This window comes from Sinocyclocheilus grahami, unplaced genomic scaffold (assembly GCF_001515645.1).
Source record: "Sinocyclocheilus grahami isolate Dianchi unplaced genomic scaffold, SAMN03320097.WGS_v1.1 scaffold790.1, whole genome shotgun sequence".
NCBI lineage: Eukaryota > Metazoa > Chordata > Actinopteri > Cypriniformes > Cyprinidae > Sinocyclocheilus > Sinocyclocheilus grahami.
The window spans coordinates 489,397-516,011 of NW_015505969.1; the positions used below are offsets into that span (position 1 = coordinate 489,397).

The 26,615-nt window shown below is 38.4% G+C and overlaps 1 protein-coding gene across 1 annotated transcript in view; it reads right to left on the reverse strand.

The window, feature by feature from the left end:
• The window catches only part of LOC107561733 (teneurin-4-like), a 264,331-nt gene that overhangs the window by 79,113 nt on the left and 158,603 nt on the right, over positions 1-26,615 (reverse strand). Inside the window, exons 9-14 of the mRNA XM_016246207.1 lie at positions 26,008-26,224; positions 17,839-17,940; positions 17,028-17,222; positions 12,594-12,794; positions 4,604-4,789; positions 520-666 (exon numbers count right to left, since the gene is read on the reverse strand). Of these exons, the coding sequence (XP_016101693.1) occupies positions 520-666; positions 4,604-4,789; positions 12,594-12,794; positions 17,028-17,222; positions 17,839-17,940; positions 26,008-26,224 (1,048 nt within the window). The remainder of the gene's footprint in view (positions 1-519; positions 667-4,603; positions 4,790-12,593; positions 12,795-17,027; positions 17,223-17,838; positions 17,941-26,007; positions 26,225-26,615) is intronic.

Below are 26,615 nucleotides of genomic sequence, written 5' to 3' on the forward strand. Positions count from 1 at the left end.
TCAGTGCTAAAACAGAGTTTGGTAACTACAGCAGAACAATAATCTCCCCGAAGAGTGTGCTCTACAGTGCAAAACAATTTTTATTCTCAGAGTGGTTTGTGAAAGGACAAGGCTACCTTTGATTTAGAGGCTTGGCAGGAGGTCTTTTCCAAGCTGATGCTTGCTGGGAAATGGAAGCTAGGTGATGTGGATTTAGTTCGTCTCTCTGTGAGCTTAGGGAACTTGAAGCCTATGACTTTGACTAAAACAACCCACTCTTCTACAAGTGGGTCCACGTATCCACAGGGAAGGTCTGATAATTTCCAATGCTATTTAAAGAGCTGAATGCTTTTAGCTCAATGAAGGTGCTCAAGGCAAACTCTAGATTGTAGTGTTTTAAGTGACAAACTGACAACAGCATAGGCATCATAAACAACTCTAATGTGGGCAATAAAGAAGAGAAGAGAAAAGAAGAGACCCCAGCAAAGACTGTTGAATCTTCCTAATAAATGTCAAGGCAGCGTGTTGTTTGTGTTGTACCTCCATCATTGTCCTTGCCGTCACTGCAGGCCGTCTCCATTGATGTGTCACAGCCTGCTCCCCGCCAGCCCAGCTGACAAACGCAGTACCAGCCATTATTACCCAGTGTGCATCTGCCGTTGCCATTGCACAGACCAGGACAGCCCTCTGTGCACACAAAAGCAAAGCATACACATTAGAGAGGGCACTTTTCACCAAAACAAACATTGCACTATAACAGACAAGACGTTGAAAAGCCTAGTTACTATATCCTAGATGAAAAAATTCAAAATGAAGTGTTGTGGGTCAAAAGAGTGCTTCAGCAATAACAATGATAACTTTAGGTGATTAACTGATACACCTTTTTAAGCCCTTATATCCTATAGAGGCAGACTCATACTGCAGAGCTCCTCTGGATCAATAAATTCTCATTAGTGTTGTACAATAGATGCAGAACTCTGCTCTAAACAGAAAGCGAGAGAGAGAGAGCAAGAAAAAGAGCTAATTCTAACCTGGAAAAAAAAACAATTACCTCAACTAGATAAACAGCAATATGGATAATCACAGTGTTTCTTGGGTAATACAACTAACAACCTTAGCTTTAGATAGCAGACTAGTCTAAAATGTGGAAACCACAAGCACCAGGTACAACACAAACCATATGCTTAATTCCAATACTGTAAATGCCATGGCACATTTCGAAATAAGATTTCATAGGCCTGTGCATGAGCAGGGAGGTTAATGCTGACAGGATGTAGACAGCACAGGTGGCACACGGTCCTACAGACATGGTACACTCCATACGACAGCGTAAAATGTCTGTCATTGTCATCTGTTTCCTCCTCCCCTCACTGTCACTTATCAGCTACCTGTCCAATTCCATTTCCTAAGATGAAAACATAGACGAAAGGCAAGAAACCCTGCACAATCAAATGTAAAATCCTGACATGCTTTTCACAAGCCAAGAGCCGCTCTCCAAGATGTCTGAGCTGACCTATTTTGTCAGCGACAGTTAGCACAGCCACTGCTCGAACATCACAGAGACTAAAGGAAGGGAGAGAGAGAGTGGGAGTTTGTATATAGAAAGAAAGGTGGTGGGTGCCTGATAAGAAGGAAATGTGAGATGCCTCTAAAAGCCATGATCATTTCTAAAGATGGCTCAATGTGGAATGGCATGCAGTGTTTTCATCTATGACTTGTGCATCATGATGCTATGCTCAATGTTTCAAGACAGTTGTGCTTCAATAACTGATGTTAGCACATTTAGCACCATCTGACGCAAGGAAAAAAAATCGCTGATCTTTGCCATAGCAGGTAAGTCTACACCTAAATGGAGAATCCATTATGAAAGTGGGCTGTAATGTTGACTTAAATAATTATATAGCTGCACAGATCAGCACAATGTCATGCAAATATAAGAAAGAGCAATGGAGCTGTAGAATATTGGTAAGAGCACATGCTCTGATACAGTGAGCTATGATACTCTTGGGTAAAGAATCCCAAATGTCAATTTTCACGACTAGCATGATCTTGTCTAAACATGCTCCTGGAAGACCAGACTACCTTCCTGCAGATTTTAGTGCTAACCCCAATTAAACACACCAGAACCAGTTAATCAAGGTCCATTTGCTTACTCGAAAGTTCCAGGCAGGTGTACTGGATCAAGCTGAAACTAAATTCTTTAGAAAGGTGGACCATCAGGAGCAGTAGCATGTCCCAGTGTGCACAGTAGGGTGTCTCGTTTGCAGGACCCACACATCATTGATGCTTTGCACTTCTCAGTGGAGAACTACTAAACAGTCAGTACACAATGCTATGTCAACAGTGTGTGCACTTTGAGGACGACTAAGGGAGCCATATGGAACGAGACCAATTGATGATCTCATTTCTTGTCTTTTTTCGACTCTCAACGGAAATGACAAAAAAGCAGATCACAAAACACAAGGTTGCATTTGCATTCACAGCCTCCAGCTGACCTCACATCGGTGTAAGGTCGATCTTTTGCGCTACAAGGCAGGCAATGACAGTTATATGCTTTGCTAACAAGCAAAGAATGAGCTTGACCAGTAGACAGCAGGTTCCTCAAACACCCAAACAGACAAACAGCTGCACAGTCTGCAGTGGCGAGACATCTGCATGGTCTGTTCTGAATGCTTATTAAATAACTAAATAAATAAAGATCTGTGCTCTGCTGGCAGCAATTCAGCTTAATTGGCAGCCCTTTCAGAGAGAGGCCCCTGTGGAGCGCACCCGCGCATCAGGCAGAAATGGCTCCGGAGGGCCACAAACCACATCGCGCGACCCCTGCAGTTCACGCTAGCCGCACAGCTTCTCTGTGTGGGAAGAAATGGAGGGAAGGGGTGGGCTCATAGAGCAAGAAAACCAGAGACAAGAAAGGAAAAAACAAGGAGCAGGTAGGGAGTGTAGGCGGCTCGGGGCCCTGGCATCACCGGTGCATAGCAGGCTTTAATTAGGCTGCCGCTTCAGCACCTCTCAGAACCCTCTCCCTGTGCTACACAGCTGCACTGAACATCCATTATGCATGGCGCCGGTTGGCAAGGTCCGTGACCCTCCGCCAGCCCTCCCTCCTTGGATCATGTGGGCCATCCATCCCCTTGAGTTCCACAGCAGGTATACGGCGGCAAAGGAGACGATCCGGCTCTCGTGCCGCCCACTCAGCAGGCGTGAAGGTGCTAAGTGGCGAGGTGGCAGAGCAGCGCATTGGATGTGGTGGCACAACAGCAGCATGACGCAGCAAAGACTGTGGTTAGTGTGGCATGAAGCATGGGCTAAATGAAAATAGCAGCGCAACCCTAAAGATGAGCATTACGAAGGATGGGCTGATGGAAACATGATGGACGACAGAACATGAGAGAGGAAGAAAAGATAGGACAGAAGGAGTGCCATACCTTTCACTACCTTATCCAGATAGTGAGCTTTAGGGGGAGATAAAAGACAAGGACATATAAGGGAGGTTTTGAACAGTGCTGCTTCCATGACAAGACACAGACAGCTAGAGGCATGGGCTGGTTGCTCAAGACTTCTACGTTTACAGAAACACAGGGGCTGCAAAAGCTATAGCAAGAAAAATAGCATGCAAAAAGCAACATGTCACATCACAGGCTGGGAGAAAGTTAAAGGTATGGTGTGACAGGGTAGAGAAAGAGAGAGATGGAAAAAAGATGTAGCGTGAAGTCTCAGTTTATCAGTACATTTATTATAGGAGTGAGATGTTTTGGCAACACTTTCTATGAAGCCTGAATATATAAACCATTATAAAGCTCTTCTTACTACCTTATGTTAGACATTGTAATTTTTGACATAATTGTTTTTAAAATATATTATTTTTAAGAAAGAGCGTGTCACTGATGAGACAGCCACACTCTAATCCAAACTGCAGTGAAGAGGCTACACGTCATCTGTCGAACATTCTGTACATTACATCATGGACCGTCACACTTTGCCTTTAATGGCACATGCTGTTGGAATGCTATGTCTCACTATGGTACATGTATGAAGAACATCAATAATGCATCAATAAATTATTAAAAGACAGAATTTAATTAATTAATTACATTGAATTATTCGAGCCGTTCATGCCAGACTGGGGAGAGAGGTGTTGTAATAATGTAAAATATGTGAAAAATTAAAAAAGTAAGAAAAAGTTTTTCGAACAACCTAGTATGAGAGCCTGTTCTAGTACACCCCCAAAACAAAATCAAGACTTTGTAAAAGAGCATAATAGGACCCCTTTAATGTTTTTGCAGTTTAATTCCCCAATGTAAAGAATGTCTTTCTAGTGACTGCTCTGCTCATGCAATGCAAATGTTTGTGTTTAAAATGAACTAATTGAAAGGAACGAGAGAGAGAATAAGAAAGGAGGGAAATGATGAGTAGAAATGAAAAGACACCTTAGCACATTCCTACATTAAAATGCATGAAGACAAGCTTCATATCCTTGAGCAAACCTGTTCATGCTATGCCGAGATGCACAAATTCAATTACGCATGCTTCTCTCACACCTCCTTGCCCGCCCCTTCCCCCCGTCACGACCCCACCCTCATCCGACACTTCACGCACACATAAACGAACGCATCCGTCTTACCTATAGTGCAGTGTTCTCCGTTCCATCCTGGGCTGCATGCACACTTCCCATCTTTGCAGGTCCCGTGCTCGCTGCAGCGTGGGTGACAAGCCCGTTGTTCGCACCCAGCACCCATCCAGCCCTCGTCACAGCGACAGTTGCCCGCCACGCAGATGCCATGTCCTCCACAGTCGGCTGCACACAGCTCTGTGGGACACGGGGAAAGAAGGGGTGTTACCGAATAGTAGTTGGGACAGGGGGTAAAGAGAAAGCAAATCCAGGAGTTATTATCAGTGATGGGATGGCCACGCTCCACTACCTTGTCTGATGGGTAGTGAAAAGAAATTCCTGCACCTCATAAAGGGGGCAATCCCCTTTGGACAATACAAATCTAATAAGACCATTACAAAGCAGGGCTTCAGGGATTGTGGGAGGTTTAACAGGGCAGTGTCTCTTCCTTTCTTTTTTGGGGGGAATTCCTCCTTTTGTGTGGAGGGGAGTAGGCAAAAACGGAAAAAAAGAAGAAAGAAAAGTCAAAGAACAAAATCCAATTTTGACTTCCCATAGAAATGGAGACACACGCTGGATTATTTAAGTCGGTTTTTCTGCATAAGTAATGAGGTGAAAGCTGAGACAGCATGGCACAAAATGCTATAAAAGAAAGATTTGTGAGACAATAATTGAAAGTTAGTTCACAAATTAAATCTAACACATGAGATTTTAAAAATAAAATGGTCTCTGCCTCTGAGGGCTTATAGGGGAGGTTTGGCTGTGTGAACCGAAAGTGCCAATTAATTCACTTGACACTACATATCACACCTAGTGAGTTTGAAACTTTGACATAATGGAAAAGTTCCAGAAACATGTGTGGCATAAAGCGCAAAACATCAATTGAAATGATAAGGTGAAGTTAACAAGAAATACTTCAGGGAAGTTGACAGACCCAGACGTTAGACTTCATTTACAACTGCATAAAGAAGTCAGTGAATGACTGGAAGTGTCATGATTTGGGAGATGTGTTCTGCAGCAGGAGTTGGGCCTCTTATTCAGCTACATGGCAGGGTGAATGCAAATGTTTATCAGAACCTCCTTCATCAACATGCGGTACCTTCCCTGCAAGCATCTCCCAATCAGCCTGCAACTTTCATGCAAGACAATGACCCCGTCACACTGCAAAACAGGTAACTCGGTTAGTTGAAGCTAAGAACACTGAAAATAATGAAATGGTCGGCCCAGAGATCTAAACCAGATTGAAAATCTCTGTAAAATTCTCGGCGACTAAGCAACCCACTACAGTCACTGAACTATGGAAGAGATCCAAGATCACACCAGCACAGTCTAAAAAAAACTACTGATGTCCTGCAGCCGCAGATGTGCTGAAGTCATACAAAGCAAGGGCCTCTACACTTCCTACTAATGTCTGACAGCTGCAACCCTCCAAATTTTTAGTTGTAATCTTCTTTCGTACTACAGTGGTTACTATTTTCTAATTTTGATGACTGTTTTCCACAAAATACAGGTTTTTGTAGAAATGGTTATTTTGTCAAACATGTTAGTGGAACAGTGGTATACCTACAGCTAATATTCCTTCATATTTGGAGCGATGAAGATTAACAATATTTCAGAAAAAAAAAAAATCAAGTATTTATAGATTGTTCTCTAATTCTGATCTCCACTGTACTGTATATATATAATAAAATAAAAAAATTCAGTTTATCAAAATGATTGTGGTGTATGCTTTTATTGGTGGATACAATGTAAAATCTTGCTATGTAAAAAAGAAACATTAGCACACATTATGCATCGAGTACTCTAATATAATAAAAATAACGGCCCCCTTGAAAACATAGAACAGTGATTATGTGCCGTTGTCTAATTTGTAAAATGTATGCAGAAGGGAGTCAGAAAGAAGGTTGCCTATAGGCCATTAATGAGTCAATTATGTTCATGTAGCTCTGCATTTTGTCATTGTTACAAATTAAACAGAGTTAAGTTGGTATTTTCAGGCACAAACCATAACATGGCATTACCAGATTTAAAAGCTTGAAGGAAAAAAATCCTTACCTCGTGCTAATTACAGCGCTGGGCCTTTGTCAAATTATGTAAATGCCCTTAATTTCACATGCAACATTTCAATTAGAGTCATCCTAATGGCATTTCATTCAGAGCTGCTTAAAGTTGTCAGGGAGACACACAGTTGCTCATTTCCTCTGGTTCTTGCTCTCCTTTATTGTCCCTCTCTCAATTTGCTTAGTGAATTTTGCCCCTCGCTCTCTCGCATACACACAAAAACAACTCGCTAGATTATTGGAATATCGTTTTCTCATAACAGTGTTCCTCAAAGCGATTCTCATAAAGGTAACACACCAGCCAAATGACAGGATGATACCATCTGCGAATCGTTCCAACAATGCTTCACTGCAGGGCAAAGACGCTACTAACGTACAATAATTGGGTAACTCCTGCTTGCGTCCTTTAATGGAGGAGGAGAACTAATTGATGCAGATCTTGCATGTTTGCAACAGCTCATTTCAAAACGTGGTGGAGCTGCCCGACTGCCCACATACTACTAGAGCTGAAAGCTTTCTTATTCAATTACCAACACTGAACAAGAGAACTGAGGCAAAAAGAAGGAAAACAGGGGAAAGAAATAATTTTCATCTTAGGAGTGGCCTTATCTCCGTTTAGTTTTGCTGCATAACATTTATTTTACCCCCAAAATGTGTTAGAACCATTACTTGTACAATTAATGCGTGTTACATTTGCAGAAAAAACATTTTCCACAGTGTATCAGTAAATTAGGGATATGCCGGTATCAAATTTTCAAGTTGCGATTAATTGCTAATGCTTTTATCACGGTATACGGTATTATCACGGTATTGAAATTTAGTTTTTTTAAAAAAGTGTTGTCATAATACAGTATAACAGGTTTAATAACTTTTTTCTTATAACAAAAAGAACTGAACATTTAAATGCAATAAAAAGCAATACAGAAAAATGTATAAAGTTAAAAGTTTTACACAGATTAAAGTGCAAAAGAACTATAAAGACCAATAGGTATCACTTTACAATAAGACCTCATTAGTTAACCTTAGTTAATGCATTAACATTCACAACGAGCAATAGCTACATTTGCTACAGAAGTAAGTAAGTCAGTCTTAGTTCATGTTAGCTCATTAAATAACATAGTTGCAACTTTCGATTTTAACAACGTGTTATTAAATATCGGAATACCTAAGATTAATTAATGTTCAGAATAATTTTTCATTGGCAGTTTATGTTAACTAATAAATTAACTAATGTTAACTAATGAAGCCCTAATGTAAAGTGTGACCGAACAATAAAGAAACAAAACACTTTCAAACAATATCTAGGGCATGTTGTAGTCCAGATTAAAATGTAAAAAAAGTTTGAAAATAAATAGCCTATTAAGTCTAAATATTTAAGTTTATTGAACATCACGGCAAATACACAAATCTGAATGGCTGTTTAAATCATTTAAACACGATTCAGAAACAGAAAGTAGTGCAGCTGCTTTGTTTACAGGGTTTACGGGGTAACGGCTGCATTTAAATGAATTATTATTATTATTATTTCTGCAGTTGAGCGCCATCTGCTGTCAGAGAGTGAAAGTGTGCTTTCATCCAGAGCGTCTCTCACATGGCGTCTTTCACACAGCATACAGCGGTGTTGTGTATTTTGACCAGTTTATGGGAAAAGTATTCTTAAAATGCATTCAAAATTCTGAATAATTTGTTATATATAATTATTCACGGTATTTAGAAGTTCCCACGATAACAATATCGTGCATATTAATTACCGTGATATATCGTATTACCGAATACCGGCACAAGTCTAGTAGCAATACATGAAATGTTTGTCAGTGTTAAACGGTTGCCAGATGTTTGCCACAGGAGGTAAATATACTTATGTTATGTTATCTTATTTATTATTTGTATCTTTTTTATTTTAATTTAAACTTGATGTTAAACTAAAGTAAATGAAGTAAGTTAAAGTAAAATAGTACAATTAAATAACATTATTCACAGCGTATCGATATGAATACATGTGTTAAATTTGCTGGGTGTTTTTCTGGTGTGGTTGCAATTCAGATCGGTGAGCAGAGGCAGGCGGAGAGAGTACAAGTCTCGTAATAATTTAGTCATGGCTTTAAACGGCTATTTCCAGCAAAGCTCTTGGATTACCCAATAGGTCAGTCTGTCTGCTTGGCATTAAAGTGAAATTCATATTCACATTCATATTGTTTTTCAAAAATTTGCTGAAGCAAAATTCCCATTAGTTCTCTGATCTCTTAAGCTTTGCGGTGTTTACAATAGGCGCGACCAAAATAACGATATTGCATCACTGCTTTTGAGCACTTCTGGAGAGATATCAATAATAAATGTCCTCGTTTCAAAACTGGTTTAGTAAAATAGCATTTGGGTTTCTCCCTTGTGTTACAGGGGAAGAAAAAAACGTATTATCAATAACTAAAACTAAAACTATAGAAAACATTTTATTAATTTAAATAAAAGAGAATTAATAGGTGAAAAAACAGAAATCTTAGCTTGGCATCTAATTAAAATAATTGTCTGCACTAAAACGACTAACTAGAAATAAAACTGAATTAAAAATAAATTAATCCTAAATAGCAATATTTAAAAAAATAAATACATAATTAATAAGAATGACAAAAGCACATAGCCAAATTGCAAAATATTGAACTAAAATTGAAATGAAACCTGAAAATAGAAAAGTAAAGCTAATTTAAAATTTTAATTAAAAACAATTATAAATAAAAAAAACAATAGTACATAAATAATGCTAAAATAACACTGATCGGTGCACATAAATGAAAATAATTAAAGATCATTCTTCCTTGTGGTAATTTAGTGAAACTGACAAATAAATAAATAATATATAGGTATATATTTGGTCCTACACTAAAGTACCGAATTTCAGACACACCTGAATAATATTTAATGGAATTATAATTTTTTAATTGCCATTTAAAAAAAAAAAAAAATTGAATTACCTCATGAAGTAAGTTAAGATAAAAGGCAGAGATGAAAACTAAACAAAGGATTGTTGCTTTGAAGATAACATGTTTTGATTTGTGTAGCATTTTTAGACATAATAAAGAATTAGTAAGTGTGTCCAATCTTCTGACCATTAATATGTATTAATATATATTTCGGAATGTTAAAATACAAATGCTGAACATTACTTTTGTTAGTAAAATGTTTAGGTGCATCTCCTGGTTCCAACCAACTGCACTAGCGTATTACAGGCTGTCTGCCTTTCACATTAACTAAACCACAAGTGGAAGACTCATGTCCACTGTAGTCATCAGTGTACCATCTTCAGTGAAAATTAAAGCACACTATCCACGTCGCTGTTTAACAGAATCTGGCTCTCGCCATCCGCCATGAGGTGCTAAACAACTTTTGCTGCATCAGACGCTGCTGTTTCACCCCCACCTCCTGATGGAGGTCTAACTAGTGTGACCGAAACAGCTCAAATGTGGAAAAATCTCTGTGAAAAGGGGACTAAATTGTTTTGAAACCATGGAGAATTTGACCAAACGGTCTATTCTTGATTAGAAAAAAAGAAAGGAGATGGCACAGTGGTGACTTTATCAACCAAGTTTATAAATGGCTGCTTAATATATTTTTGAAGTGTTCAGAATTTCAACATTTTAATTTAAACTTCCAGTTATAGGCAAAAGATTGCATGTTTACTGAAGCGCTTTGCACATATTGTTTTCTCAATCACACAAGCTGAGAACATTGAGGTAAATTAGGTGGAGCATGAAATTACACCCTGACACCTTTAGTCACCGCTGTCATGGCAACAGGTGGCGTGGAGATTAGCAAAGCTCAGCTGCATCAAGGTTCATTTAGAGGGTTTACGAGATTTTAACATGAATCAGTTCATGCACAGGCACGCATAAATATGTGTTGAACCGCTCACAAAGACAGAAATTCAAAAACACAGGTGTACAATTTGCCCTTCAGATTAGTGTGATGCTAACACTGTTGCACATAGTGCGCTCTGAGACACAGATACGCGATATGATCAGATTAGGCAGGTATTTGTATAGATACTTATATGATTAGTAATTATCAAAGGTCAAAATGAAGCAATATTTCTCTGAATATGGTAATTATTCAGTGCAAATGTTGCATGATTTATTTTATTTTTTTATATATATTCGCATGGAAGCCCGTTTCCGCTACAGAATAAATAATATAAAATGTAATTGCAACTTTTTCTCTCACGATTCTGACTTTTTTTCTCTCAATTGCGAGTTTATATCTCACAATTCTGACTTTATAACACGCAGTTGTGACTTTATATGACGCTATTCTGACTTTATAACTCACAATTGCCAGAAAAAAAAAGTCAGAATTGTTAGACTGAATGTCGCGTTTACCTTTTTTTATACAGTTGTGGCTTCTATATATCTGTGATTACTGTGTTCACATTTATCCTTTGTGAAAGGCTCATTACACTAGTTTTGCAATTCTTCTTTGTCTTGTGTCTCATGAGTATGAGAGTTTTAAGACAGATGTTTTAATAGTGTTTCTGATTAACTTCAGTAGCATAATTGGTGTCACAATCTGTAAACTCAATTTTCAAAATTTACAAAATCAAAATTTACACAAATTAGTCCAATCTCTTTGTTTTAGTGAAATCAAAATGTGTTTTAGTTCAGTGTTGGTAGATGTTAATGTAGGTAAAGTCAATTTGAATTGTAATTTGCAACCTATTTTACTTTCATAATCTGATGTATTGCCATGTATTGTTGTATTGGTGCCAGTGTTGTTAATTAAAACTAAAACTATGCGATTTCAATTTTTCCTTTCTCTTTGGAGTGTTACAAGCTCTTGGTGCATAAAGAAGATCTGTAAAGTTGCAAAGACTAAAGTCTCAAATCCAAAGAGATATTCTTTATAAAAGTTAAGAGTCAACCACGCCCTCCTAAAACAGCTCGTTCTAACACGCCCCCACATGTCTACGTCACAATGTGGGAAGATTTGAATAATGCTGCCCAAATGTTCACGCAAAGAAAGAAGGTGTAACTTTGATTCTCCCTGTAGTGTTGCTGCCGCCGCCTTCCAAAAGAGGACACAACTAGAAATCAGTGGTTAAGTTCTATTTACAACACTGTTCCAGAACAGTTCAACCCAAATATTCAGATGTGTGATGCACATTTTGCGGAGGTTGAGGACTGTTTCCTGTGAGAGTAGCCTACAATGCCGGCCTTCCAAAAGAGGACACAACTAGAAATCAGTGGTTAAGTTGTATTTACAACACTGTTCCAGAACAGTTCAACCCAAATATTCAGATGTCTGCAGCGCATTTTATGGAGGATGAGGACTATTTCCTGTGAGAGTAGCCTACATTGCCGGTGTCTGTTTCTATAAAGTGGGGCAATTTCAACTTTGCAAGGACAGTCTGGCACTTCTGACTCACAGCCTGTAAGTATGCTTTCATATTTAAAGAATTTGCCACTGACGATTCAAACACGAGTTTTAAGCAGTGTAGAGTAGCGCTTGTTGTTTGTCATTTCTCCAATCACAAATGCAGACATGGTTTTATGTTTACACAGCGCGATATGTAACGCTACGCGTAAAAACTGGATGCTACAAATGCCTCGTTTGTAATGGGTTTTATTGGTTTTGTCTCATCGCACCAGGACACGCATCACAGTATGGTAAGGGGCGTAACATTTCTGTCACACGCTTGAGGTATTCGGCCAATCACAACGCACTGGATAGCTGGCCAATCAGAGCACACCTCGCTTTTCAGACCGATGAGCTTTGTAAAAATCGACGTGTTTCAGAAAGGCAGGGCATAGAGGAGAAACAATAATGCACATTATGTGGAAAAGAATGTGTTTTTTTTACCTTAAACCGCATAAACATTTCATTAAACCAAATACACAAAATAATGTTCTTTTCAGCAACGTCATATGACCCCTTTAAAAATCTACCACTGTTCTGACCTGTGGAGCAGTCGTGACCAGTCCAGTTGGGGTCACAATTACAGGTGTTGGTATCAGCCAAAAAGGTCCCATGTCCAGAGCACTGCTCCATACAGGAAGCACGTGGACTCTCGCATCCAGGACCTCCCCAGCCTATAAAACAATGGCACTCTCCGCGCACACAGACACCTCTCCCTGAGCAGGCTGGGTCCAGGCAGTCCACTGCAAATTAGAAAGCACAAAGCACGTATTAACTGACTCATTTTCACATCAAAAGATAATTCAGAAGCAGAATTCAAAGTAAAAATACACCAGTGAAGCCATTTCCCATCAGACCAAACTCATCATCAAAGACAAGCGCACTTGATCAAACTTGAACAGATGCATGTGTTCACATTAAACTCATAGCTCAGTGTCCCCTGCTGTTGCTCTTCCTTTCAAAGTATGACTCAAGCCTTCGTCATCAATCCCAGGCCAAAAAAAAAAATTACTCTAGAGGTTTAGCTCTTGTAGCGGAGAGCGCGCCACATGCCCAGCCATGTCTGAGGAGGTCTGACACTTCCAAAAACCCTGAGAGAAACAGGATTTACAAATGGTCAAATTAAACGGCCACATTGACTGTCGTGCAGTAAACTGGCAGGTGGGAAGAGTGTTGCGCTCTCTCTCTGACTCCTCTAGCTGCTGGTAATGAGATTTCCTCTCAGCACAGGGAGGGGAAAAGACTGGCGCGGTCGGAGCATGTTCTGCTAAATTGAAAAGCGATGCTGGATGTGGTCCCCCCACTTACTGTGAACCCAAAACCAAGCGTGACAGAATGCAAACAAGGACACCTACAATGGCCCATGGGCGAAAGGCTTATCTTCCTGTACCCACATTACTCTAAATTCATTTCTAATCCTCGTTGAAGAATATGCTATGGATCAGTCACCCCAAACCAATATTCTAAAGATGGAGGTTCGCGAAAGAAAGTAAAATTGATTAAAGTGAAAATAAAACTTAATTCATAAAGGGAATGGGGGGGGGAATGTAGGCAGAAGGGTTGTGCACCATTCAGAACTGAACTGAGAATTATTTTTACATTCCAATTCAATTTCTGAACTTGAACTGACGTAGCCAACACAATGCACAACCGCCATTCAAATTTGAATGTAAGTAAATATGATATAAGTTGATATTTTAACTTTATTTTAACTAGAAAACCCATGTTTGCCAAGATTTTAGAAATTTTTATAGATAAGATTTATAGATAGATATAGAACAAAAGGATGCTAGATAGACAGAGTGAATACATGCCAGAACAGCAGAATGCTAAAACAAGCAACTATTGAATACTAAAATGAACAAATGAATGATAGGATGATGGAACGAAAAAAAACAAACAATAGAATGTTAAAGCAAATGATAGAATACTATAGAATGCATGTTGGAGCCGATAGTTTCACTGTTGCAGCATTCTCTCCCACTACATTTCCTGTTAATTCTATATTATCCTAACTCAATAAAGGCAAAATTCATCATAGAATGCATGAATGGACAAATGATAGAATTCATGAATGACCACACAAACAAATGGTCGATAGATAACTATATTGCTATATAGAAAGGATTATTTATTTAGCATATTTAATAACCAGGGTGAAATAATACTTGATCTCCCAAAGTGTTTTTCTTTTCAGTTCTTTCAATTGCAATTTGGTAAATTCCTCTTTCTTGTCAATTTCCAATTGAAAATCATGTGGGTGTGGCCTATTCAAATTCCATAGCTGATATGAGACAATTCTTCAATTCTGAATTTTGCACAACCATCATAGGATCGGAGTTTTGATATATTGGGAATTATTAGGATCCACACAGGAATGGGTATTAAGTAATTACAAAGTATGAAACTTGGAGAAGCTGGTAAAGTATATTTGGCCTGCATTTATTTGATACAAATACAGTAACAACAGTAATATTGTGAAAAATTATTACAGTTTAAAATAACTGATTTCCATTTTATGTTAAGATATAATTTATACCTATGATTCAAAACTGAATTTTAAGCATCATTAGTCCAGTCTTCAGTGTCACATGATCATTCAGAAATTATTTTAATATGCTGATTTGCTGCTTTATTATCATTGTTGAAAAAAAAAGAATGAAACCATTACATATTTATTTTACTTTTTTTTTAGGTTTAAAAGAACAACATTAACTTAGAATAGACTTTCTTTGTAGTCTTTAGACATTTTTTAAGTCTTTACTGCCACTTTTGTTCTAAAAAAAAAAAAACATCTTACTGACCCCAAACTTTTGAACAGTAGTGTATATCCATTAGAAAATGAAGGTATGAACCAAGATTGTGCCCTCACAGATGGCTAACATGAGGCCAGCTGGGACATGATGGGAAAGAAGGGATGGGGTCACTACATTGCCGACTCCCTTTACCGTGACACAAATGGGTGGAGAGGCCTTTCCTATAGATAAGCAGGAGTTCAGGTCTCTTAGCAGATGGTTTGGGCACAAGGCACAGAGATCATAGGCTAAATGACAAGAGCCTCTCTCCTGGCAATTAATCATCACCGCCTGAAGGTCGCGGCGAAGAAAGGTAGAACCGTTAAAGGGCCAGCATCGGCATTCTCTAACTCGAACGGCCAACGGTGAGACCCGAAATAGAATTGCCGGGGGTCAGAGGAGTCAGAACATACCATTTGTCAAAATCGGTTAGATCATTTTTCATCTGGAAATGAGAGCCTTCAAAAACTGCCAAACACAATGGCTACTTTAATCTCATCTCTTCAAGCCTTGGTCGCCCCTCTCGTTGGGCCGCTGTAGTCTCAGTACAGACTTCTCGGAGCAAATTCAACTTATTGGATCTTGACACAAAAGAATTGTTCATCTCTTAATGGATTGCTTTGGACCCACAGAAGTATCCATAATGCATGTAAAGGAGCGAGGAGACTTTCTAGGCATAACGAGACGAGTCAGATACATATGGGCCCGCTACAAACTCGAAGGTCATGTACGCCCATCTTAAATATTCAGAAGGGGACATATGCATACTAAAAAAGGCCACAAAGGGCCTCTTTCTCCATTTCTGTGCAATTTGGTGCATACAAATGCTGTGAAAAATATTTTTTTCTTTATAAAAAGGGGCAACAGAGCCACTAAAATAGCTCAGACATCCTTACAACAAAAGTATTATTGTGGTATAATGGTTAGAGACAGGCGATGCTACACATGTAACAGCTGAAAGTTTATTTGTCCAACATTTAGGAGTATACTAGCAAAAAAAATAAATAATAATAATAATAATAATATATATATATATATATATATATATATATACACACACACTACTGGTCAAATGTTTGGACTAATTACAAATATTTTTTTAATGTTTTTGAAAAAGGGTCTTATAGCTGCATTTATATGATGAAAAATAAAGTTAAAAAAGCCATATAGTGAAATATTATTACAGTTTAAAATAACTGTTTAGTGTAAGTAAGTTTAGGGTAAGATAAAAAAAATAAAAAATAAATAAAGAATAAGAATAAAATAAGAATCAAAAATACTTTTATTCAGCAAGGACACACAAAATGGATCAAAAGTGACAGCAAAAGGCATTTTAATGTTATAAAAAATTTCCATTTTAAATAAGTGCTGTTCTTTTGAAATTTCTATTCATCAAAGAATCCTGGAAAAAAATATGTATCATGGTTTGGACAAAAATATTAAAGGTCCCATATTGTCAAAACTGAAATTTCCTGGCTTTTTTCATGATAACTGCGGTCTAGGGGCTATTTAACTACCATATACGTTTCAAAACAGTCAGTCCACAGTAAAATTCACACAGCCTGCTTAAAGTTCTAGCTATTTTTCACGAACCGTTGTGACTTCCGTAAAAAGTTGACGTCAGAACTACAGTCACCACCTTCAGTCACCACCCCGAGCACCACCCACCGTCCCAAAGTGGTTGGCCTGGTCATGCGTCACTCAGAAAACAACAGGCCAATTAGAAGAGAGGCTCATGAATATTAATTAGACTGACCAAAATTGACCTGTAAAATATATTGAGATGATTTTTGGTACTTATAGCGCAAATATATATTCTTAAGGACATCAAAACCTAAAATAAAACTCCAGAAAGGTGTACAATATGGGACCTTTAAGCAGAAAAAAACTGTTTGGTAATAATAAGAAATTTTTCTTGATCATCAAGTCAGCATATCAGAATGATTTTTGAAGGACACTAAAGACTGGAGTAATGGCTGCAGACAAATAGAAACAGTTATTTTAAACTGTAATAATATTTAATAACAGCACTGTTTTTTTTAACTGTATTTTTGATTAAATAAATGCAGTCTTGGTGAGCATAAGAGTCGTCTTTCAAAAACATTAGAAAATATGAATTTTCCCAAACTTTTGACCTGTACTTTAGTAGTTTTTATTTTTCTCCCTCTATTTTTCTGGTACCTTCTTCACAGTTCTCCCCTTTGTAGCCAGGATTACAGATGCAAGTTCCCACAATGCATGTGCCATGACCGCTGCAGGTAATGTCGATGCACTGGTTGGTAGGAATGTCACATTCGGATCCTTTCCAACCGCTGTGACACATGCAATGGCCTTTAAGGTACTGACCGTTCCCACTGCAAAGCACTGGACAGGATGCTGGAAAGAGTACACACAACATGTAAAAGGTCTGCCAGATGTAGCATTAAAAAAAAAAAAAAAAACACTGCTTGTGCTGCATGGTCTGCTGGACTCTTGTAGGAAGATGGCAGCTCATGTCTGTGTAAAAATCAATATGACCACTGCAGCAAAAGTTACAGTGGTAAAAGTGAGTGAGACCATATTGATCCAGAAGTTTTGTGTATAAACAAGGGTCTAGAAAACACTAGAAAGAGCAAAAGAGAAATGGTTACCTTAATGCCTGCCAAAAAAAAGAAGAAGCTACAGTTACTACATAACTATAATGTTAATTCTAATGCATACATTTTGAAATGTCCAAATGAATATATTTTTATTGAATTTTATTAAGGCTTGTATTTATTAATCCTCACACTTTTATACAAACACACATACACACAAATCGACATACAGTACTTATTACAATCACTTATTTTACTGTGACTAATACAGAGTTGAAAACAACAGTTATCATGGTTATAGTTTTTAAGGAAGGGAAAATGTTTGAGTGACCGAGAAAGATTGCAGGGATGAAGGACTGAAAGTAATAAAGAGAGAAAGGGAGGTTAATGGAGGAGCAGGTAAACAGAAATCTCACCCCTGCTGCAGTCGGGTCCTCTGAAGCCAGGAAAACAGTGGCAGTTTCCGGCCACACAATCTCCATTTCCAAAACAGTTACTAGGACAGTCATCGATAGCGTCTGCAAAACATCATCATAGAACAATGTTTGTCAGTGTCAGAAGGATGCACATTCATCAGTACTTCACTCGCTAGATATATTTTATATTTCCCTAAAGAACGTGGTGTAAAAAGCTCAATTTCCTGGTGTACTGTATATTCTGCTTCAATTTTTAAGGGGTCACATACCAAAAAAATTGAATTTTCCTTGATCTTTCAAAATAAGAGTTTACTATAAAAAAAAAAAAACATACTCTAACTTTCAGAACTGAAAACTATATCCTCAGGCCATTCATTGAAACTAAGCAGGAAAAACAGATCCAAAACAGAGCTGATATCATATAAGTAATATTAAATTACTTTAATTACATATGCTATTTACGTACCTCACTGTATAATACACCTTCTGTTTATACTTTCCTTGCACACTATGTTGTATGTACATTCATTTGCATTGAGCTGGTATCTGCCCCTCCTACCTCATAACTTGCACTATGTGTCATAAAGCTTAATGTATATACACATAATCTATATTTATTTATATACTCTGTTATTTGCACTTCTGGTTAGATGCAAACTGCATTTCATTGGCTCTGTACCTGTACTCTGCACAGTGACAATAAAGTTGAATCTATCTATCTATCTATCTATCTATCTATCTATCTATCTATCTATCTATCTAATTTAAAGCATTGCATCACAACATTAATTGCTTACATGGAGGTCTTAAAGGTGAAGTGTGTCATTTTTTTCATGGTAAAAAAAGTAAAAAAGTAAACACTTTCAAAACACATTCTGACAGAAACTTTGCCTCAACCAATGTGGCAGCTTTGAGGCGGGGCTATACGTTTGACCAACCTTGAGCCACATTGGTTGAGCCAATAGCAGACAGGGGTGTGTTCAGGGAAACGTCAATATATTTGCAATTTTACTTGATAACGCTAGTGGCACAAAAATGCACACGTCAACTTTAAATTCAACTCATATCACAAGAGCAAAAAAAAAGAATAATAAAAAAATTGTGTGCATGCTAGCCTAGCTAGTGGTCTTTTTTTAAAACAAATCAAGTACAAGAAAATGTATACACTTTCCATAAATAAGATAAAATAAAGAGTGGCCCCTTAGCTAGCAGGTCTAAGGTGAAGTGGGACTCAAGTGGAGCCACTTGATGAATTTACTTCAGCCTATAATGAGGAACTCACCATAATTAGTGTAGCTGTTTTTGTGACACAGCACTAACATTTACACTTAACACTTAACAAGCCAATACGAGTGCACGACACATCCAGTGACACGGTTAATGAAAATTCCACATAACAACCTTCTTCAGTGAAGCGTGCTAATTTAAATGCAAGGAATGCCGTCATGTCAATTACAAGATTTCTGATTTCAAGCAGGAGTATAAAAGGGGTTTATTACAGATTGCGGATATATTAGACAGACTCCTGGAGTGAAGAAGTGGTGCTTGATTCTTGGTAAACACATCGCATATTCACACACTGACAGCACTCAAGAAGTATTTAGATATCTATCTTAAATAAGCAATCTAGCGGACTCACAAATTTAAGAATTGGCTTATGAATATTAATTAGTTTGTTCATAAATATGCATAAATGGTCTATATAATATATGGATGCAGTGATTAGGTCTGTAATAGAGTATGTACTGGAAGTCTAAACTGCAACAATTGCATTAGAAAGTGCCAAGAATCATATATTTTTTTTTATCAATTTCAAGTTATTTTTCAACATAAAACTCATTATAGAGTGATTTGCAATCATTCTTGATGACCAATGAAAGCCCTCAAATGAACTTGTGACATGTTATTTGATAACTTCATTCTTACATCTGTCCCGGGATTCTGTAGCTCAGTGGATAAATACATGGATCAACTACCAAATGCTAAGTATGAATCACTTTCCGTGACTGATAACAACTGCAATGGAGGCAAACTTTAAAGCAAACAAATCTGTGCCAGATCGTCACTTGTTATAACACACACAAAGAAAAAAAAATCCCTGCTTGAGAATTGGAACTGCTTCCTCTGTATTAGATATGTAATTCCATAAAGTGGTGGAGACAAATTCGTCAATGGTGAAACTTAAAGGGGTCATATGATGCAATTTCAAGTTTTTCTTTCTCTTTGGAGTGTTACAAGCTGTTCATGCATAGACAAGATCCCTAAAGTTGCAAAGACTAAAGTCTAAAACCCAAAGAGATATTCTTTATAAAAGTTAAGACTCGTCCACGCCCTCCTGAAATGCCGTGTTTAAACACACCCCCACATGTCTACGTCACTGTGTGGAAAGATTTGCATAATGCTGCCCAAATGTTCACGCAAAGAAAGAAGGTGTAACATTGATTCTCCCTGTAGTGTTGCTGCCACCGCTGCCATGTTGTGGAGACGCTGTGTGTTTCGTTATGAAAGCGAAACTACTTTGTTTGGTCTTCCAAAAGAGGACACAACTAGAAATCAATGGTTAAGTTGTATTTACAACACTGTTCCAGAACAGTTCAACCTAAATATTCTAATGTGTGCAGCGCATTTTACGGAGGACTCTTTCCTGAACCTGGGAGAGTAGCCTACAATGCAGTCTGTGCACAAAGGTTGTTTGTATAGTGGGGCAATTCCAACTTTGCAAGGACAGTCTGGCACGTCTGACTCCTTTAAGTATGTTTTCATATTTAAAGAATTTGCCACTGATGATTCAAATGCGAGTTTTGAGCAGTGTAGAGTAGTGCTTGTTTGTCGTTTCTCCGATCACAAATGCAGACATGGTTTTATGTTTATGCAGCGCGATATGCAACGTAACGCGTAAAAAGACAGTATACGTCATTATATCCCCATTGGATGCAACAAATGCCTCGTTTGTAATGGTTTTATTGTTTTGTCTCGTCGCGCCGGGACACGGCATCACAGTATGGTAAGGGGCATAACATTTCTGTCACACACTTGAGGTACACTTGAGATATTTGCCAAATCACAACGCACTGGATAGCTGGCCAATCAGCGTACACCTAGCTTTTCAGAACGATGAGCTTTGTAAAAATGTACGCGTTTCAGAAAGGCGGGGCATAAAGGAGCAACAATAATGCACAGTATGTGGAAAAGAATGTGTTTTTTGAACCTTAAACCTCAAAGATATTGCATTACACCAAATACACAAAATAATGTTTTTTTTTTAGCAATGTCATATGACCCCTGTAAATGACAATATGCAATTAACAAATTTTATGACATGTCAAACTTCGCTTTTTTTATTTAAACATTTTTTTTTATACAGAGGCAAATCCACGCTCAATTCTGTGCAGCTGAAATCAGACACAACCTGAATTAAACATGAAATAACGGTGAAAAATATTCCCTCTCTAAGGCTCCCTGCGAATCGCTGGTGTGCCCGGGGCTGAGATCTCTCTACAAAGATGCTTTTGTGTTGGACAAAGGGCTGGAAATGTGAGCCCGGACACAGCCTTCCCCTTCCTCAAGAGAGTCAATCATCGCAGAGGATGCAACAGACGGGAAGCTGAATGGAGGAAAGGGGGAGAAAAGAAGAAGGGAGGGCGGCTTGTGCTGCAGAGAAGGTTTTTGAAAGAATTTTAAAGGCACAAGTCTCTTGATGTGAGAGGAAAAGGCTGGCAGATTGGCTATCCCCCTGGTACGCACGGGCCTATCAAGACTTCGGTAGGGATTTTTTTTAATGGCTTCCAGCCTCCATTTCTAAGCAGAGGGCACATACAGGTCTCTCAAAAGCCTACAGTGGCTATAAGTGACTGTGCATGTGTAGTACCGTAAGATAAATTAAGCCAATTGTATTTATGTCCACAGAAGCAATTATACATGAGATGGCTTTTTTGCTTCGTTTGTGTCTTGAAAATGCTTAGAGACGCTCTCCTCGTATATATGTAGAGCACAATCTATCTCTAGCTGCATCTCTGTCACTCTTATGTAAAGTATTTCTGACACTACTACTGATCTGAGTTCAGTACTTGCAGTCTACACCCTGCATTTCCCTTCAGGACTGTCATGTATAATTTCATCTCTAAGCAGTGACTGAGAAGTCTGTAACATGTCCTATAAAGTCTCATAGATGTAAGCCTTAAAGTTAAAGTGTATAATTTCCATGTCACTAGTAGCACCAAAAGGAATTTCTACTGGAAATTTCTGCAGGAAAATAACTCATTTTTATTCATGTCTTGCTAGCCTGTTCAAATTCATCGGCATAATGCTGCAGAGTCTGGGTGGTTGCTTATCGGTCCAAGTTAAAAGTATCCACCTTCAAATGTTTATGATATTTTGGTCTCAGCATATGGCTTTGATTCCTCCTTTAAATCTAAGGCCTGGTTTCACAGACAGGGCTTAGACTAAGCCAGGATAAGGCCATAGTTCAATTAGGACATTTAAGTAATTTTTCATAAACGTGCCTTAGAAAACACATTACTGGTGTGCATCTTGAGACAAAACAAAGGCACTGATATATTTTAAGATCAGTCAGTGATCAGCCAAAAACGGGAAACTTTTTATGCGTTTTGCCTGTTCGTTTACACGACAACGGCGTTTTGGGGACTGAAAACGCATATTTTTGAAAACAGGTTTCAAAGTGCAAGTTTTTGAAGAAGCCACCGTTGTCATTTCCGTGTAAACACCCAATACGGGAATCTTTGAAAACGGTGACGTCATGTGCGTGCGTAGTACATGTTAGGTATGTAGACATGCGGAGTATGTGTCGATTTTAAAGGCAAGTGCGAACAAACATACACAACAATGGTGGAGTACATGGTACTGTTGTTGCTGCTCTAGAGTTTGCAAACGCTTCTTCAGCAAAGTGTGAATTTACTTCACCAATATTACAACCAACAGCGGAGACGCATCATATACAACATATAATCGTCACTTCCTTACAGGTACTGTTTACTAACAAGGTGACTGCGCCAACTACTGGCCTGGCATATGTAATACAGCATTTTTGGCCTTTTTCGCAGATATGTGTAAACGCGAATCGTTTTGAAAACGTTGCCGTGTATACGTTAAACTTTTTTTTAAACGCAAGGGAAAAACGTTTCAGTTTTTGACCACATCGTTGTCGTGTAAATGTAGCCTTAGTCTGGGACTAGGCTTAAGCCTTGTCTGTGAAACCGGGGGTAAGTCTATTAGATTTGTCAGCCATTTTCTCACCCATTCGGGTGAAAGCAACAATAAAAGTGAAAATATTATTAAAGACCTGTAAACACCAACACAAATATTCAGCATAGAAATTTGGTCCAATGATTTGGTGACATGATTTGTCTGCTTTAAACCAACGGGAGAAAAAAAGTGCAGGCAGGGTCTGGATGAAAACACAAATCACTTCGTGAAATTTGGTGGCGCTTACGAAAAAGTGCTGCGCAACTTTCAGTTTCTGACACCCGTTCGTCAAGGAGACATAGTATTAACATGTTTTATGTAACAGCATAACTCTGGACATGTGACCAAATGCACAAATCTTACTAGTTGGCCAGTTTTCTTCGCAGTGTGATGGACAATATTATATCTTGCCAAAAATAAATATATGAACAAATAAATCAAATCTGTCACATTGACAGCATGTGAATGTTCGTGTTGGTTTGAACAGACGTATTAAGAGTTGTTCACTCAAATTACATTTTTTATCAATAGTAATGATAACACACACCACCTTTAATCTCTTCTACTGATCTGACATTAATTAGCCTTGTGTGCTCTTGTATAGCACAAGACTACTTTCCTTGGCTTCAATCTGTGATAAATATCTAATATTAGAATTGTTGTTGAAGGCATGTCGGCTTCTCTGAAAGCTGAGGCACCAGAGCAATCAGCAAGGCACAGCTAGAGAAGCTTCCTTGATAACTTTGATAACAGAAGACCACATGGCAGGGACAAATGAGACTGTGTCGCACATGGGGCGGACACCTTAGCTTTGTAATGAGGAGTCATGAGAATTATGGAGAGAATGTAGAGAGGCATAAATAAATAAAAAAACGAGGAAACAAAAATAGACAGTCACAGACAGAGAAAGAGCAAGAACAATAGAGATATTAAACACTTCAGGTCCCTTATGGGCCATGGCATATGTGTACCCAGAGGCAATTTGTATTGCTCAGAGGTTGCACTTATAGCTCCAGAGACTTCATTGAGATGTCAGGTAATGTTTCATTTAAGAATATTTTCGTCTTACCAAAAATTCCAAATAGCACAACCGAGAGAGTTGTTGACATACAGCAAGAATGTGGAACTATAAAATTAATGTGCATTGTATAGTATTATGGCACTTTTCCACTGTGTGGTACGACTCGGCTCGGTACGGCTCAGTAGGGCACGGCACGGTTTGCATTTCCACTGCAGTTCAGTACCGCTTTAGAGTGGGCGGGATTATTCACATGTCGTTATAGTTGTGCCGCCTCTACTACCACGACTCCTAAAAAAAACTTTTTCATTCCGCATCGCCCCATCAAGCTCTCGCTGGTCTGCTCCTCTGCTATCAACGAGAGAAACGTCTGTCCTTCCGCAACACACAACAAAACTTTTTGGTTGTTAAAAAAAAGGTGCGCTTGTTCCAAACAGTTGCATTCGATCCTTCGCTGGCTGTGCTGATTTAAATCTACCGGTTCTTATGTGTTTGTGTCGCAAGTTCAGTGTGTGTGGTAGTGATGATTCTCTCCGGCCAATCCGTGATCAGCAGAGTTTACACGTCACGTTTTGGTAACGGTACGGTTCACTTGGAACCCCAACCGAGGTGGTACTAAAAAAAGTACCAGGTAGCAGGTACTGTACCCAGTGGAAAACCCCCCAAAAGTGAACTGTACCGAGCCATACCGTGCTGTACCATGCAGTGGAAAAGCTCCATTAGTTAATTAGACACAGAAGACTAATGAAATCTTACTTTTGACTGCACAGTTTGAAACTGCCAGGATACATTTTGGAACTCTACAGACGCCACGTGAGATTACTATAGTCTGAGAAGCAGGAGACTTAAACAAAAGTCTCCTTTGCTCTCTATTTAATTTCACTGCAGTCTAACAGAGAGAAACAGAAATATTACAAATATCTAATTTGCTTTTTTCTATGGGTAAAGACGCAAATTTACTTTTATTCACATAAATGCATAAAGGAATATTATGGAGGTGTGCATCATTTGTGACCTATAAAAATTTTTTTTGTTTCCCAAATACTTCCCCCGTGCATGATTGGTCAGACAAACAGAAAGACACCCCACACACCCCAATCTCATGCCATTGGGAGTGATTCAAAGATCAGTTAAGATTGTGTATGCCTTCAATGACTACATGAATTGAGAATGTTGTTTCAATTTGCAAACTGGCATGTCAATGAAGAGGCGCCAAACCGTCTAAGCAATGTAAATTATGATCTTTCCTTATATTGTCCATATCATGGTGATTTGGGCCCTATTTGGACGTTAACTGACTTAAATAGGAACACGAGGTAATTGCAATATTTTTAGAAATAAGAAAAATAAGAAAAAACGATCTTAGAATCAGATGGCAATAAAATCACAGACTTGTGCCTGGTCTGTGAATTTATTGCCGTCTAATTCTAAGATCGTTTTTTTCTTCCACCACCCAAGACAAAATCCCCATATGAATTACCTACTGTTTTTTGACAAACACAAGGATTGTGTGGCAATTTCATTTCTGTCTGGAGTTTACGAGGAAATTATTATGAAAATCTTTCCAGAGGATTACTGTTTGACAGCTTGCATGGTAATAAGAAATTAAATGACACTGTCGTCCCATCCCAGTGAATGGGAATGGAAAAAAAAGAAAGAAAAAAAAGTCAAGAGATTAGATATCGTTACATTTGCCATTATAATGGCAGGTTATGCATAACATTGGATTTCAGCAGCCAAGATGGAATGTGTTATGTACCCGACCATGTGTGAACCAGACTTCCATGTTCATCAGAAAACATGGCTGTTATCACTCAGGCCCTGTGCAAATGCTCTTTTACATATGTCACCTGAGAAGCAATTTCCATTTGCACATTTAAAGTTACACCTGTTGTGTTATTTAAAGCAAAGTTTCCAATGGTATTTTTGTCATTTAATATTGTACTAACCAATCGCAGTTGTGAGAAAGGACACCTGCTCTGTCTCCTTCCCATCATTGTACACAGCCAAGTGCCAGATGCCCGAGTCCATATACTGTATAAAGCCCGTATCGTGACTGGTGAGTGGCATCAGGCTCCTCTGCTGGGCTGGAAAAGGTGGACCCTCAAGACCTGGCAACCCATGCGACAGGAGCCGACGGCCATCCAACAGCTCCACAAAGTCAAACTGGAGACAAGGAGAGACAGACAGACCACAAACAAGCATTAGGAATGACACATGAGCCTCCAGGAGCTGATAAGTCTTGCACGTTGGAGCCAACAAGAGCTGGTCTCTAAGGGCAGATTGAGACTGCGAAAAGGGGACTAATGCAAGATGTGAAAGGACAGCTGCTAACACTGTACCAATTTATGCTAATATATGTACAATTTTGGATTTTCACACCTCAAACCCGAATGGGTTATCGGTCACATCCTAAACAAGTATTTTTTGTACTGCCTTTCATTTGTGTTAATTTTATCATCATTATTTATATTTAGGAGTAAATATTATGCCATTACAAAATATTACAAACATTTAATATACAAACCCAATTCCAAAAAAGTTGGGACACTGTACA